Source organism: Mixophyes fleayi, chromosome 4 (genome assembly GCF_038048845.1).
Source record: "Mixophyes fleayi isolate aMixFle1 chromosome 4, aMixFle1.hap1, whole genome shotgun sequence".
Taxonomy (NCBI): Eukaryota; Metazoa; Chordata; class Amphibia; order Anura; family Limnodynastidae; genus Mixophyes; species Mixophyes fleayi.
Genome location: NC_134405.1, coordinates 284544767 through 284562700, shown reverse-complemented (window position 1 = coordinate 284562700; position 17934 = coordinate 284544767). Strand labels below are relative to the sequence as shown.

General features: G+C 37.7%; 1 protein-coding gene across 4 annotated transcripts in view; it reads right to left on the bottom strand.

Moving 5' to 3' along the window:
• LCP2 (lymphocyte cytosolic protein 2) overlaps window positions 1-17934 on the bottom strand; it is a 103031-nt gene that overhangs the window by 31550 nt on the left and 53547 nt on the right. For all 4 annotated transcript variants that reach the window (XM_075209808.1, XM_075209809.1, XM_075209810.1 and 1 more), the window contains 5 exons: window positions 16633-16699; window positions 13321-13386; window positions 4328-4353; window positions 2040-2065; window positions 513-596 (listed from right to left, as the gene is read on the bottom strand). In XM_075209808.1, coding sequence (XP_075065909.1) covers window positions 513-596; window positions 2040-2065; window positions 4328-4353; window positions 13321-13386; window positions 16633-16699 — 269 coding nt within the window. The remainder of the gene's footprint in view (window positions 1-512; window positions 597-2039; window positions 2066-4327; window positions 4354-13320; window positions 13387-16632; window positions 16700-17934) is intronic.

The window sequence follows — 17934 nt, the reverse complement described above, 5'->3', positions numbered from 1 at the left end:
CATCAGATTGCTACTTGTTATAGGATCTTGCTTGCAATAATGTTGTTTACTATTGCAATTATTATTCATGCATTAGTCAACATCGCTATGGGCTTGATCACACATAAGTGTGAGAAAAAGCATAATACATTAAAGCTAGCATGTCTTCCATTGTATTGGCAATGCAGGTTAGCAAATGATGTATTCTAATATCTTGAACAGTGTTAATACTTTAGTTTTTATCACATGAGAAGTGCAATAATAATGTTTGGATAATGGATAGGGCTGGATGGGCCCTAAAGGTTATTTACTAACCAAGCTCAAAATTGCAAAATTCCACTAAAAAGCAACTGATCAACAAATTTTTATGAACTAAATGAATTATTAAACGAAACTGGTATTACACATATATCACTCAAGCAATATTAAGTGGGGGGCGTTGATGCTACACTACTACTCTCCATCTATACATATAGGTGGTGAAATATTATATGCTGATTGCAATTAGAAATCTAAATGAAATGGATTCTTACCTCAAATTGTTTGACTTCAGTGAGGAAGGTAAAATTGGCAACGGAGGTTTCCTCAGAGGGTCTGGCTTTACTGGTACTTGTTGCCTAAAACACATACTTTTTAATGCTTTATACATATATTGTTTTAAGTTTAACAAACAGATCAGAATCCTATACAACACAAATTGAAGTTAACATATGTCTCTCTTTACAGAGTAAATAAGCCTAAACATGTTTCATACTGTCCTTTAGAATCTGTAGTTCATGTTAATTGTTTGACACTGTTATGTTACATATTCTGTAAATTCAATGCAGCATACAGCAGCAACATAGGTTTGACATCCACTACTAAATAGCAAACCTTACTAAATGTACTAATGATTTTGTAACCCAGGGACATAGAGTGGACAGAACAACCAGAGCTATTGTCTGGGAACCTGCTGCCCCATTGGGCACTGCACTAGCCACTGGCGTCAATGTATTTCCTTCTCAGCTGTCAGTGTGACTCACAGCAGAACAAGGATGGCAGCGGCCCTTACTGCTTTCATTCCGCACTGAGCGATCGTAACATATCATATTAACACATGGCCTTTCTCTTCAATGGTAGGCAGAGGGAAATGGGGTGTGTATCAATGTGCTCTGTACTCCTCTCCATGCTGCTTCTCTTACCTCACACAGTAGAAGCGGGAGGTAGAGAAGCTGGAGCTTCTGTATCTGACAGGCTGAGATTGGTGACCTCATTAACACGTGATGCCATAGATTATTTTCCTAGATTTCTTCTTGCTTATGTGATCAGATACAGGGTGATGTTTCTCTACCTATCATTTCTACTGTGTAAGACAAGCGATGGGAGATAAAGAGGAATAATGCATAACAAGGGTGGGGGGAGGATGTAGAGGGCTAGTGGAAGGATGTTGAAAGGGGATGACGAGGGAATGATGAATAATAAGTGTGGATGGTGTGATAAAAATGGATAGTATGGGGCAATGAAGAACAGGCTGGGGACTGATGAAGAGGGATGGTGGGGGGATTATGAAAGGAGATATTGATGGAGGAAGAGCAATAATAAAGAAATGGTAAAGAACAGGGTTAGAGGGGATTGATGAATGGGTGGGGGAAGATGAAGGGAGGTATTAAAGGGGGATTATGAATCACAGAGGTGAAAGGTGATGAAGGGGGTTAGAAATATCAGGGACGGAGTTGATGAAAAGCAGGGATGGGAAACATGAAGAGGGTTGATGGGTGGCTGATGAATTAGAGGGAAAGTGGGGGGATGGAATTACAGAGGTGGATGTGGGTGGAAAATAAGTTACAGTTTGGTTATGACAAATACATTTGCCTCTCTTCTGTCTTCAAATTATAGAAAACCTTCTAATGAATAAGAGCTTCACTAACTGGTTGTATTTATGTAGTACAATTATTTATATATATATATATATATATATATATATATATATATATATATATATATATACCTAAGCTGTCAATGTTTTTAGCCATATAGTTGAAATGAATACCAATTCACTTGCTTATAGTAAAAGTATTTACCTTGGACGTGGAGGTAACATGGAATTCTAGTAAAAGCAAACATAACAATTAGTATTTTGTATTTTAATAGAACATTTGTGACAACTACGCTCCTTTCCTAGTCCCCCTCTCTGTGAAATAATTTGGTGATGGCGCTTCCCTGATACCCCACCTTCACTTTTTATACCAATCAGCACCACTCCCTGCTATTTGTCTAAAGAAATAGAACTTACAACACTAGGGGGTCTGTTGAATACAATGCAGTAAGTAAAGCTTTTTATGTGAAAGTACTGCACACTTTTGTATGCAAAGTTCCACTTATTGGGGTCTATAAATTAAAGTTGCAACAATGCCTATTTAAGTACTGCAATGCACTATGTCGGGGCTACTCTGGGAGTCCAGGGGAAAGAGACCCCTGTGGTTTTTCCTATTTACTGGCAGCTTAGCACTGCCGGTGAAAGGAGGAAGGTGATGACGTTACCTGTCTGCACAATGCAAAGCTTATCAAAGCTTCATGCATTGCAGAACATCACAGTCCCCATATTAATCTATAGGGACTGTGATGCTACATGGTATTTGCCTAAACGGAGGAGATTTCTGCCATATCTCCTCAATTAGGTATGTAATATATAGCAACTAAACTTAAAAGATGAGGAAACAGCTGTTTCTGCATCTTTTAAGTGCCAAATTAGCTTGATGCATAGACCCCACTATGCCAAAAGTATCTACTAATTCACTGAAATTGCCTGCTTGCTGAACATTTTGCAGATTTTGCCAACAGGAAACTTGCCAATTTTTCAATAATGGGAACTCAGTGGGTCATAGCCACTTCTCCAGCTGTTATATGCAGCCTTGCTCTTCCAGCTGTTGTTGAACTTCATGTTGCTGATGCTTAAAGAACCACAAGCAACTAAATGGGCAGGGGTCCCTAAGACTCTTGACCATTATTCAAAACCGTAAAAAAAACCACACACATATAGTAAAAGTAAACTATATTAAACATAGATAACCCTCATTCACCACCTTGATATAAAATAATATTTTCTTTCTTCTTTTCTACATAGTGGAAAATTTAGCTTTCTTTATTAGCCAATGTAAAAAAGAAAAACAAACATAACAAGTGACACAAGACTGCTCTCTAAGAGCCCCGATACTGAGTGAGTCTAACCTTAATTGACTTGGAGTAACATGAGCTGCTCAACAAATTCACAAGCAGCTCACACACACCAGTCAACCACATTTCGGCCAATGTGCGAAAACACCGAGTGACTAATGTCACTCCCGGGTCAATTCAGGCTACAGGTATTCAGCACCATTTAACAGAAAAATGAATTGATGTACTATAAATTACAGTTTGATTCAAGCACATTTGTGCTTAAATATCAATTGATAGTGCAATGAATCGTTCTTTTCCCATCTGCTATATAGTTGTACAGGGAAGTGATATATATGCTAAAATTCCTTTCGTTCCTGCAAGAGCAATCAATGGAGGAATTGAGCAGGGTGAAGGTAAAAATGTAATCCGAAAATAGAGAACGGAATAGTCCCCTAAATATTTGAATAAGCCAAGAGTTTCAATTGCTGCACTGGGAGGTTTGTAATAATGCCCCATATGATTGGACAGGAGCCTTGGTTATCCAACATCAGGTGAACACATGGTAACAATGGGAGTTCAAGGACAGGCCCCATCACCAAATTATTACATGAACAGATTAACCATGATATTGCTGCAATATATACCTTCCCGTCTACATGGTCATGGGGAGTGGTCAAGACATATAAGGGCATGGTTGATAGATCGGTGCCATGCCTAGGCACCAGATCATGCCTAGATGGATTGTGGACAGGTGAATTGTGTCCAGGTTTTTTTTATTTAGGAATGTCGAGATGTATGGAATTCTCAAAACAGTGCCTGCTTTTAAATTAGCATTATATACAATGAGGGCTATTTACTAACACTGTGTTAAATATGATTGACTAACATCATGTTGACTAATTGTCGGCAAATTTACTTACAGCCAAAAAGTACATTTTAGGAACAGAAAAAAACTGGCACATTGCTGACATTACTAAACTTCATATACTGTGCAAATGTTTATTCTGTTATCTTGAATATCTGCACTAATTTGTTCCAAAGGATTTTTCTCATTTCATTGGTAATACATTTAGAAATTTAAACATTGTCAACCCTTACCAGCAGCACCATATGGTTTCTTGAAAACACAAATCAATTTTTACATGCATTTCATTTAAAAAAAGTCAGAGTAACATATACTTTGCTTTACTATATTGGTTTGTTTCAAATTTACCTTTATTTGATCTGGTTGGTATTTTCCTGAAAGAAAAATCACATAATAATGTTTTTATTAATAATAATACTGTACCATAGCTATAAAATTATTGGGCTAATTTTTATGCCGCTTAAAAATTCCTCCATCTTCTTAGCTATGTGGCTGGTAATGTCTGATTCAGCAATCAGCATACAAAAATAAGGCTGTGTGCTTTCATACGATGGATGTAAACATTTGTGTAACTGAGATGTTTGCATTTCCTAAAATTCTTACATTATAAATAATTTTTTAAGGTGCTACTATTTCAAAGTTAGTTACTAAAAATTAGGGATGCTCACTGACCCCCGTGTTTTGCTTTTGTTTTTTGTTTTGGATCTGGATTACCTTCGTGTTTTGGTTTTGGTTTTGCAAAACCGCCCTTGCGTGTTTTGGTTTTGGTTTTGTTTAGTTTTGTTTTGCTATTTTGATTAAAAATCAATGTTTTTGGGCCTAAAAGAACCAAATTTAGTGCTCCACCTGTTTGTAGGATAAGTAATGTAATTGTAAAGCTAATAATTTATCCAAAAAACAGTTTCATTCCTGGTAGGCCTTCATTAATTCTACACACAAACCAGATTGTCTTCCTCTCCATCTATGAATATTGGCAATGCAGCCATCATCTTTGGATGTATATTACACCCTACACTTATACTTAAATATGTAAAGAAATGGACAAAGGTAGTTTGGTTTCTGTCTCTCTAGGCCCCCCTCCAGTTGTTGTAAATACAAAAAAATTCAGCCGTTATAGATTGTACAATAATAATAGAAATGGACAAAGGCAGTTTGGTTTCTGTCTCTCTAGGCCCCCTTACATTTGTTATAAACACAAAAAAATTCAGCCGTTATAGACTGTACAATATTAATAGAAATGGACAAAGGCAGTTTGGTTTCTGTCTCTCTAGGCCCCCCTACATTTGTAAAAAATACTAAAAAATTCAGCCGTTATAGACTGTACAATATTAATTGAAATGGACAAAGACAGTTTGGGGTCACTCTGTCTATGACACCCTACCCTTAAGGAGAAATTGCCCAAACAGCAGCTTTTCAAGACGGTACGTGATATGGAAATGCCCCAAGTCCCTTTCCTCTTTGGGGGTAGATTGCACCCTACACTTACATAGAAAGTTTTAAAAAGATGTTATCGTCATCATCTTCAGCTTCATCCTCACCCTCATCGGTGTGTACGTCATCATCACAGACTACCAATTCATCGCCGCTTGAATCCGCCATTAGAGAACAGTCAGTGCTTGGATGTCTTGGATGGTGAAGGTCTTCCTCGTGGAAGTCATTTTTATAAACATAATTTTCTCCACATTTTTGGTAAGTAACCTTCTACGGCGATCACTGACTAAGTTCCCTGGTGTGCTGAACACTCGTTCAGAGTACACACTGGAGGGTGGGCAGCTTAAGTATTGCAAAGCAAGTTTGTACATGGGTTTCCAAATGGACTGCTTTTCTTACCAGTAAAGAAAGGGACTGTCTGACATTTCCATATCAATTACCTCTTGAAAGTAATCCTTCACCATCCTTTGCATGTTAATACTCATATTGGATGGAGTTATGGGCAAGGTCACACATTTTTAAAAAAAAATCTTTTAAATCAGCCCAGATGTTAAACTGTTCTGGTCTGCCCTCTGCGTCCTCCCTGCTTTCTTTGGGAAAATTCAATTTTTCACAAGCAGCAGCTGCTTGAGAAACTGAAGGAGGACATGTCGTCAAGCCAAGGCCCAGTTCAGCAGACAACTTGCTGAGCAATAGCTCCTTGCAAAAGTTCACATCTCGTTCATTTTGAAGCAAAGACTCAATGTAGGTCTTAAACCTTGGATCAAGCACAGTGGCCAAAACGTACTGATCCGAGCTCAAGATCTTAATAACTCAAGGATCATTGTGAAGCGAATTAAGTACTTGATCGACAAGGCCAACATACTTTGCGGAATTGCTTGCTTTCATCTCCTCCCTCAGTTTCTCAATCTGCTTTTCCAATAGTCTAATTAAAGGAATGACTTGGCTCAAGCTAGCAGAATCTGCACTCACTTCACACGTCACAACTTCAAATGGTTTCAGCACCTTGCACAGCACTGAAAGGATTCCCCACTGTGCAGGACTGAAATACATGCCCCCTCTTTTCCCAATGTCATGGCTTGTGCAATACGCTTGGGTGGCTTTGCGCTGTTCCTCCATCCTCTGCAGCATGTACAGGGTGGAATTCCACCTAGTTACCACCTCCTGCTTAAGTTGGTGACAGGGCAAGTTAAACTGCTCTTGGAGCTGCTGCAATCTCCTATATGCTGTGGCCGAATGCCTGAAATGGCCTGAAATCTTACAGGCCACCAAAAGCATCTCCTGCACCTCACGGTTATTTCGTAGGAAGCTCTGCACCACCAAGTTGATGGTGTGAGCAAAACAGGGAATGTGCTGGAAATCACCCAGCTGTAATGCTCGCACTATATTGTTGGCGTTATCAGAATTGACATATCCTGGGGAGAGTCCAAGTGGTATAAGCCTTGTATCAATCACATCTCTTAGTTTGCGTAACAAATTATCAGCTGTATGCCTGTTAGTGAAGCCGGTGATACAAAGAGTGGCCTGCCTGTGACAAATGTTATGTAGTGGTGTACATGCTGATGCTGTTCCTGCTGGTGAAGGTGAATGACCAACCCAGTGGGCTGTCACAGTCATATAGTCCTTGGTTTGACCACTTCCACTTGTCCACATATCTGTGGTTAAGTGGACAGTGGGCAGAATGGCATTTTCAGCGCAATCTCTACATTTGTACACACTTTTTGGTATAGTTGTGGAATAGCTTTACGGGAAAAATGGTGTTGCGATGGAATTCTGTAACGCGGACACAAAACCTTAATTAACTGTGAAAACCAGCTGCGTTTATTGTGGATATTGGACGCAGATCTAACACTAACATGGCAGCCATGGCGTCTGTGATTCGCTTGGCGACTGGGTGACTGCTGTCATATTTGCTTCCCCTAGCAAATGATTGTTTCATAGTTAGTTGTTGAAATGTAGGACTGCTCTCTTTCTTGGCCTTCCTCTGGGCTGACGATTCACCCCCAGCAGCAGCAACAGCAGCTGCAGTGGGACTAACACTTTCTTCAGAGGAATCAATAATAGTGCAGGAGTCATCCAGACTTAATAATTGGGATGCACTCCGAGCGGTACTGAGGATATTGATGAGTATGGTGTGGTGGGTGTATTTTGTAGCCATCGGGATGTCGGTGAGCGGAGGGTCTTAGCTGATGATGGAGTGCTTGTAATTTTTTTGGAAGAACTTTTAGCTTTTCCCAACACTTTTCCATGAACTCTCGTCAAATGGCGTAACATAGACGAGGTTCCAAGATGGTTAAGGTCCCTCCCTCGACTGACTGTGGCTTGACATACACTACAAATGGCTATATAGTTGTTGACTGGATTGGGGTAGAAATAATTCCAAACATAAGAAGTGGATTTTTTGGTTTTATGGCCTGGCATGACAATGGCCTTTTTCTTGTCACGTGCCAGAACTGCTGCCACTGGTGCAGGACTGACACAAACAACCTCATCCTCATCAACAACCTTATTAGCGCCCTCGTCGCCTACACAAATCTCCCCCTCATCCTCTTCTATTTCCATAGTGGCAACCTCAATTTGTGTATCACCGACTACACTCGGGCTGTTCAGGCACACATCAGCAGAACTGCTGAAAGGGTCAGTCTTTATGGGTACACTAACAGAATGCTCACGATTAGACATCCCACTGTTCGATATACTCTCCACAGGGATTGGTGTCATTTGTGATTCAGAGCAAACATTATCCTCTAATGCCTTACTGTTATCTTGCAGCTCGGCTTTGACACGTAACAGTAGTTGTGCACCACTTGTAGTCTCGGTAACATTTTTGGATCTGCCACTAATAGAGAAAGGTGAAGGCCTCATTCTCTCTTTGCCACTGCATGTGTAGAATGGCATGTTGGCAATTTTTTTTTATCGCCATTTAACTTTTCCTCAGTTACACTTCGTTTTTGCTTCAACAGAGTATTTTTTTTTGGGGTGTGTGTTTTTTTGACTGATTTCAAAACAGTGTGTACTTTGACACCGCCTTGCCCAGATGACGTACTGGGAACACTACCATCAGGACTGGTGACAGAACCTGGTTGCTCATTCTGCTCATATGTGGACTGCTTTGAACCCATTCTAAGCCCAACACACTTGTAGTGCTACATATTGTTTTAGATACTGCTGACAGATACTACTTTTGACAGCCAGAAATATTAATGCAAAAGAATGGGGGACAACCCCAAAAGCACTTGGGAGTGCTACAAATTATTTTTTAAATCTGCTGACAGATAGTACTTTTGACAGCCAGAAATATTAATGCAAAAGAATGGGGGACACCCCAAAAGCACTTTGGAGTGCTACAAATTATTTTTTAAATCTGCTGACAGATAGTACTTTTGACAGCCAGAAATATTAATGCAAAAGAATGGGGGACACCCCAAAAGCACTTTGGAGTGCTACAAATTATTTTTTAAATCTGCTGACAGATTGTACTTTTCACAGGCAGAAATATTAATGCAAAAGAATGGGGGACACCCCAAAAGCACTTTGGAGTGCTACAAATTATTTTTTATATCTGCTGACAGATAGTACTTTTGACAGCCAGAAATATTAATGCAAAAGAATGGGGGACACCCCAAAAGCACTTTGGAGTGCTACAAATTATTTTTTAAATCTGCTGACAGATTGTACTTTTGACAGCCAGAAATATTAATGCAAAAGAATGGGGGACACCCCAAAGCACTTGTAGTGCCAAATATTGAAAAAAAAAAATACTCCTCTATCCTCCTCTCTTCTCTATCGATTGTTAGCAGAATTGGAATCAGAATTGTATTGTCTGTCCCTGCTCTAATCAGCCTGTGACTACACCCTGCTCTCTCCCTCTGTCAAATGGCGATGGATTGCTGTGGAGGCAGGTATTTATAATTTTCAAGTACTCGGATAGCCTAAGTTCGGGTGGGTTCGGTTCTCGGGGAACCGAGCCCGCCCATCTCTACTAAAAATAAACACAGAATTATACAAAAAATAAGATACAAAATATAAATTTGTTTTGACATTTTAATAGTTAATTCAATCTACAGTGTATAGCTTTCTTTGTCTATACACACACATATATTCTTTCAGTAGGTTGTATTTGAAATGACCAAATAGTGTACCTCTTTCAGTTTGCTTGCGTGAGGCAGCTATTTTTTGACATATGGAGTAAAAAAAATAAATGGACGTAGATTTTTCCCAAAGGGAAGTGGATGAGTAAATATATATGAATATGTCGTGCAAACATATCCAAATGCAAAAAACAACTGTCTGTTAGTTATAATTCTACAAATACAAACTCAGCCACTTGTGGTTGAGTGGCATAACTACTTTATTTTTATTTTTGTTTCCAAAAGTTCTCACTCATCAGTGGTTGAAGTAGAAAATTAGAAGTAGCGATATGGATATTTGGAAGTGGCGGTATGGAAAATGTAAGTGAATGAAATTTGATAGTTTAGACAATTAGGGCATTAGGGGAAGTGGCGGTATGACATACCCTGTATACCAGCCAACTTCGACCACTGCTTTGCGTCCTTTCTAATGGATGGGACAATGTTTCACTGGGATTATCTGAACATTGCTTGCAGTTTATCATTGAGGTTTTTCAGCACATTAATACACAAGCCACAAATTTAGGGGAGTACTGAAATGCTTTCAGGAACAGGCCCAAATCAGCATAATTGATAACCCCCCCTAAAACTGAAAAATTAAGTTTTGGTTAGAATTCATTAAGTAATGTATAAATGCTGAAAATTACTTATATGGTGCCCAGTGTCCCCTGACAGTTCAACTGATGTCTGTAATGGTCTGGTGATGCAAACAGGCAGTGAGATGTCAACACACCTCTTATGAACTTCCCATTCAAGGAGTCATCAACAACACTGCTGCCTGTTTGCAGCAGGGAGGCAGCAGAAAGCTGTGAGGATTGATGGACTATATTATGGGGATTTTGGGGAATGCCAGCACTGAGCTAAATAATATTCAATATTATTGCATTACTTATCAAACGTAACAGCCTCCTCAGATCTCAGCTTAACCAAGCATTTGTGGAATGAGAAGTAACAAATGTTTGGGAGTAAAGATCCATCACCAACTAGTTTGCAAGAGCTATAGGACAAATTGGAGTCAACATGGGATAGTATCCTGTGCTGAACACACCTTGGTGAGTTTATGCCAAAATTAATTAAAGCGGTTTTGAAGGCATTTGCTATGAAAATAATCCTGTCTGCCCCACTCTAACTCATTGGAGATATACACTGTCTAGGTGCTGAACCTGGACAGAGTGATTTAAAAGAAAAAAAAACAATTTAGCAGGTGTATGGCTGGAATGACGATGTGAAGACACATATCTGTCATATCTCTATGTACTATGCTAATAAGCTTTACTAACCAGTGAAAAATGTGTTATTCTTCTCCATCTTACTTATTCTAAGTACCTGGTATTATGGGATGAAGATCTTAAGCTTAATATCCTTTTATAGCCAAGGCAAGCTCCATCCTCTCCTGACGGAATCCAACAATGCAACTCACCAAACCGTCCGATAACGAACCTGAAAACTAACCATGCCCCAGAAAGGGGAAACTGAGGGATTTTCTAGAAACCCTAAATGGTAACTTGCAATCTGATACTGAAATCATGTTTGCCTAAATCAAGAGAGGTGAGAGAATTTGGTGACAGTATAGACCAAGTTGACCATAAAATGGTAGGAGTACGCAATGATTTAGTGGATGCTACAAACAGTAAGAAGGAAGAAATAACAACAATTTCTAATAAGTTCCTTGGTTTTGAAAACATAATAGGTACAAACAATTTGCTCCTTAAAGGAAAATAAAAAATGAATTTAAAGAATTCATTGCAGTAATACCAGAACATTTACTTGTTGATAGAAACCATATCTGAACCATATGTTAACCAGAGCGTGTACATCGACAAAATAGCAAAAAGGTGAGAAGATTTTGAGAGGTGCTGAAAAACAGCATTTCATATGGAAAGTGGTTCCCAGTAAATCTAAACATATAGAAAAGAAATGATCTTAAGATAACCAAGGACCAGAGGACGTTATATCTCTGCTGCAAATCGGTGAGCTAATCACCCTAAGTTTTAGACAATGGTCCAAAATAAATGGAAATCTGTCCCAGAAAACATTACAAGGAAAATCTACTGAGTTAATAAAGTTTATAATCTCAATACATCAATGCCCTAGTATTTGTCTTCTTATTTTCTCTATAAGACTCCGACATCTGCTTGCGAGATTGGATAATTTATAGTTTTTGTAATAAGCTCCTTTTACCACTGCCCTTTACCTCAATTGAACTAGTTAGTTAAAGGGCAGCTGCTCTGGTGACTGATATGTTCCACCAAGGTAGAAGATTGGGCATATCCTGTAAATAGTTTTGTTCTTATTGTGTTTGGTTAATTAAATTAAAACTTGAATGGCTATATTATTTAGGAACTTAGTGCAATTTATGTCAAATTATCAGTATGCTGAGTCTAAAGGAAAGGTTCTTCATTAGAGTTTGTAATGTAAGTTATGTTAAATATATCCAGTGATGGCTCTTTATCCTCCATGTGATAAACAACATAGGGCATTTAAAGCCCAATGAAAATTAAAAATGAACAGTTAAACCAAGGTTCACTATAGCTATCTTGGGATTTTAGTTTTGTACTTTATTATGTCCTAGTTTCTTATTTATAGACCAAGTAAGTAATTGCATACCCCCACACCATTAGGGCTCATAAACATAATTGTTGAAAAACAATAATTGTTGTAAATAATTTACCTCACTGTGCTGCACCATAGTGTTCTATGTACTTTGACAGGCATTGAAATAGAACTCTGTTATATTTCACTTTGTTTGATGCAACACAGGTGAAAACTTGTCAGAAAGCATATATAGATCTTTCTGCTTAAATTATTTTTTGAACCCTGGTGCCAGTGTGAGTGTTTACTTGGCATTGTTGATGTGTCTTAAATGCACATGCCTGTGTGATAAGTTATTATGACATTTTTGAGCTTGGAGAATGTACCATTGATTACAAAACTCCCATCCCCTTATTATTAACTTTTATATATATATATATATATATATATATATATATATATATGTATAGAGCCAACACTCTGCAGCGCTTAACAATTGAGAGCAAATGAAGTAACAAAACAAGGCTGGGGGTCATATTTACTAAACTGTGGGTTTGAAAAAGTGGAGATGTCGTCTATAGCAACCAATCAGGTTCTAGCTATCATTGTAGATTGTACAAAATAATTGATAAATAGAATCTGATTGGTTGCTATAGGCAAGTTTTTTACTTTTTAAAACCCGCAGTTTAGTAAATATACCGCTGGGTCTTTATCAAACAGACAAAGAGGTAAAAAGTCCCTGCTGACAAATGATGATCTATAGCAAATACAATATATTTGTTGGAAATGGTGCCCCTAAACACAAAGCATAACAGGGAATGGGAATTAGATGTAAAAAGAGGTAAAAAGATTACGTTTTTTATAAGACATCACAAGCACGCCATGATTAATTTGACAGAAAGTGTACCCCTGTCCTGTCCAGAGTTGTCTCATTCATTAAAAAAAATGTCCAAAACAAAATCATCTCTTCTTCCATGCAAAGTAGCTTAGCACTAATTGTGCTTCCCTCCCTGTGATTCCGCACATTACCAACATGTCACAGTACAGGGCATCTGCCAGAGCAGTTTTAAATAAAGGTTGGCTGCCTCTGGGATGTGGAGGTGTTGGGTTGGACCACGCCATTTGTTTCCACTGCTCAGTGATGCAGTGCGACATTAGTTCATTTCTAGCGGATACTGCAGTTTTGTACAATTACAACGTATCTGTGAAACAGTGAATGTGGCATGCAAATACAATTTGTGTACTGACCTGCAGCAGGTTTCCCAGTATTTAATTGAATAATTGGCTTTTTATCTCTGTCGATTGGAGGCAATGCTGTAACAACAGAGAAAATTTAAGTTACTTAAATGTTGAAAAAATTATTACTTTCATAATGTCCTCTTCTGAGCGTTCCTGTGCAGCACAAATCAGACTAAATGGAATCATTTAAGAGAATTTAGTTACTGAAACAATAGAATGAGTTGGGAAATTTTAAAAATGCTAAAGAGAGCATTAGTGATGAAATGTGTCCCTGACAAATACGACATTAAGGTCATTTTGGAGCGTAAATGAATGCTATTTGTGGAATAAAGCATGTTTGACCCCTCTTATAGCGATTATTGGACTTTATTAAAATGGACCTAAGAATACACTTTCATTTGCTACATTACTCAAAAACAAATATGCTACCAGACACAAACCCCTGATACAGTAACTATATATCTAATATATAAATGTCTAGTGGCGTGTGTTAGTCTGTCTGTCTGTGTGTGTGTGGAAAAAATAAAACCAAGATGCAGCGCCACCTGCTGGGCGGAGTTATACACTGACCTACTAAATTCTTAGTGTGTGTGGGGAAAAAAATCAGAAAGGGCTGAAATTTGGTATACTAAGATGTTTTTAATTTGTTAATTTAATTTGTTAATTGTTAAAATTGTTTATAAAGATTTAAAAAATATATATATATATATTTCTTGAAGGAGAAGTGACAGTTGGGAGTGGTTGGTGGTTGCCAGGGGTGACAGTGGGGAATGGTTGGTGGTTGAGGCCTGGGCTATGGCCAAAATGCATGACAAGAACCTTTTTAACACCTTAAGTAGCTTGATTTGACTAGAATGCATGAGTATCATGCACGGGTTAACTTGTATATATATATATATATATATATATATATATATATATATATATATAGATAGATACGCTGTTAGGGAGTATGTGATGGAACTTGCCAAGGCATAACTACAGCAAGAATTACAGAAATATACCTGCTAGGTAAGCAAGCGATTTGTAATTATGCGTTAACTGTATATTGTGTTTTATGTTTACTAGCTTACTATTGTTTAAGAACATTGTAACTTCTGCCCAATAGTTTAGGTTTACTACTACTTACTGTTCTGTTTTAAGTAATACTAAATAAATGCTTCTCTATATTCCTTAGTACAAAGTTATACAAGAAGATTTTTTTAGGACCATTTAAGTTCAAATATAAGTTGCCTTATATATGTTATGTCAGTCCAGGCTAGACACTAGAGTAGGACATGTCCATTAGGGGTAAAGAGATGGTCAGTGAGTGAACTTCGAGGAAGGAGGATAGAGCAGAATGCTTAAGATGAGCTTTTGGGATGTGTGGGAATAAACTCAGATACCCTTATGAGATGCCAGTGCAGTAAGTTGAGCGAGAGATCCCAGCAGAAACATTGAAGTCTGCAGTCGATCCCTTAATTGCCAGATTTAACCTAAGAACTTGGAGAGTAATAGCAGAGTAAACTAAGGGATAACTGTGTCCTTGGTGTATGCCTGATTGAAGGAGTGTGCCAGAGGAGAGCTAATGATCCTTGTACAGTCACAGGATACCTCTATCAGTGTTGCCAGGGACTTAAGTCAGAGTTGATTAAGGCTGTAGAGTGTATTTGTGCACATGCTGGGATCAATAGTGCACCAAACCCAAAACTGCTAAATGTGCTTAACTCACAAGTAAAGTGTAACTTCAATAACCTTTACATACTGAGTAAGGACATGGGATTGTTGAGTGGGACTAATTCCTTAAAGGGTAGAAATGGAACAGTGCCATAAAGTGTATATTGCTGGATTGAGAGACCATTATAGATAATGCTGCTATAGGGAACATTACCCAGGAGTGTAATTTCCCCATTGCATGAAGGGGGTCAGTTTCTCGGGAGTAACAAGAACAAACTGTAGGATTTATTGGCACCATACGTTTGTGCAAAATTAAATGTGGGTTTTAACGAGAGATGGTCGTGCACCCAAAATTGTACCATCTTACTATGATCTGTATTGATGTATTGATGATGTCCAAACTTTCACTGCTTGGATCACTTTATCAAGTTACCACCCACACAACTCAGGGACACAGAGAGAATGATGTAGCCAAAAGTGCCCTGAGGAAGGAACAATACTAACTGGTGCCAACAGGTTGCTGCAATACAAAGGGCCCTGGTGCACTGTTACATTGCAGCCTTGAGGGGAAGTGGTTATGTATAAAAAGCTAATAATAACACTCACAAATATATATGTAAAGCTCATATGTTTGATACATTTGTGCAGGCAAATGCTAAGTAGTCTAAAATAAGCTATATTCTGTGTCCTTCAACAGGAGTACTGACACGGAGATTGTTGTGTATAGCAAACCTTATCTCAAATATACCTTATTTTCATAAGCTCCTGAAACTTTAACTTATTAGTAACTCCTTGATAAGCCTGGATTCAGTCTGTGTGACCATTGTGTCTGATCATAAACCAACCAGCACTGCATTTGCAGTCACCAGCCAACCTCAGTGCATTGGACCCTTGCAATTCAGTGTTTCCGTCTGACCAAACGTGCAGAATTGATTTTATAGATGTGTGGCCATATTGTCCACAGATCTACTTATTTGGATAAAGGATACAGTGCTCCATATATTGCCAGCATCCAAGCCTCATTCTGAAGGAAGCAAACCTCACTTTTGTGACAAATGACTAATGACTTTCCATTTACAGTTTTTACAATGCCTCTCACTTTTATTCAAAGTTCTGTCCCTGATTGAGCTTCATGGCATGGAGGCACGCATTGGTCTGCCTCTCTTACTTGTTTGTGACTTAACTAACACATATTTTTGGGGGGTTTAATTATTTTTCTGTAAATTTCTTTTTTTTGTTTTCATATTTGTATCTTTTGTGATTATAAAGCATTGATTGGTCCACTAACACATTAGTTTTGAATAAATTTTGTTATATATTATATATTCCGCTTTGAATACCAATTGGGGTAGGTGCAATGTTTTAGTGGATTTTATTAGGCGTATCCAAAAAAGATTATTTTTTGCATTTTATATGATACTTAGTTTATGTTTTTCTTGTGGTGTGCTCAAGCTTTGCACTTCTTGGTCTAATTTTGCCTGCATTGTCTAACTTGTTCTTGTGGTTTCCAAAGTTGTAGTTGGAGATACCCTTATAGAATGATGGCATAGAAGATTCATGTATGACCAGTGGCATTACATTTTATATATCAGGACAATGTTAATCATTATATGTATTCTTTAGTTATTCAATTCTGTTAAAAAATGGGAATTAATATCACATTACACATTTGCTGTTGAGGCTTTGGTATTCTATGGTTTTCTTGACTTGAGGAAGGCTGGGGCCCTGGGAACTGTAGAAATAAATAGAATTAATATTTGACATGTGTAATTGTAGGTAAACATGTTATTGAAAATATATTTCCCAACATTTAGGACTAACTGAGTTTTATATAAGAAAAAAAAACAAAAAAAAACAGGTAAAGTAATAAAAGATAACCATTAATATTGCTAACTGATGGAATAATTCAAACTTAGAGCATGGCCACATAATTTGGATTTACCTTGTAAAAGGTCAGTAAACCTAAATACAAGTTTATTCAAAGGCATCTTGTAACACTTAACAAATTATCTGTAAATCTATCACACATTGATAAAATGGGAGATGTTAGACTATATAGTTATCTTTGGTATGCAAGCTAGAACCTTATTGACTATTATTCATATTAAAGGTAACCAACTGCAATCTGCTCAACAAGGTTTTACCCAACCATCATTGTTATCTGAAATAACTTCAGCTATGATTAGTGTCTGAAACTTTTACATATGTGGAATATGTGGAGACATATCTTTCTCTCTCTCTCTCTCTCTCTCTCTCTCTCTCTCTCTCTCTCTCTCTCTCTCTCTCTCTCTCTCTCTCTCTCTCTCTATATATATATATATATATATATATATATATGTATATATATATCTATCTCTCTCTCTCTCTCTTTATATATATATACATATATATATATATATATATATAAATATATATATATATATATATATATATATATATATATATATATATATATAGCTATAGCAGATATATATATATATATATATATATATATATATATATATATATATAAATAATAGAGCAGGACTGGCGCTTCTTCTAAACAGTTGATTAATCTACTATATAAATGACTAGTGGCGTGTGTGAAAAAAAAAACCCCAAGCTGCAGCGCCACCTGCTGGTCAGAGTTATACACTGACCTATATATTTCTTGAAGGAGAAGTGACAGTTGGGAGTGGTTGGTGGTTGACGGGGGTGACAGTGGGGAGTTTTTAAGACCTTAAGTAGCTTGATGAAGGATGTGGCGATGAAGATGAAGGTTGAGGTGATGGAGAAAAATGATGAGGTGGTAATATGTGGACAAAACCACGTTAAAAAAGGGCGCTTGCGTCGGGAAGTAACGCTCTTCCCCTGAGGAGGCCTGGGCTATGGCCCAAATGCATGACAAGAACCTTTTTAACACCTTAAGTAGCTTGATTTTACTAGAATGCATGAGTATCATGCACGGGTTAACTTGTATATATATAT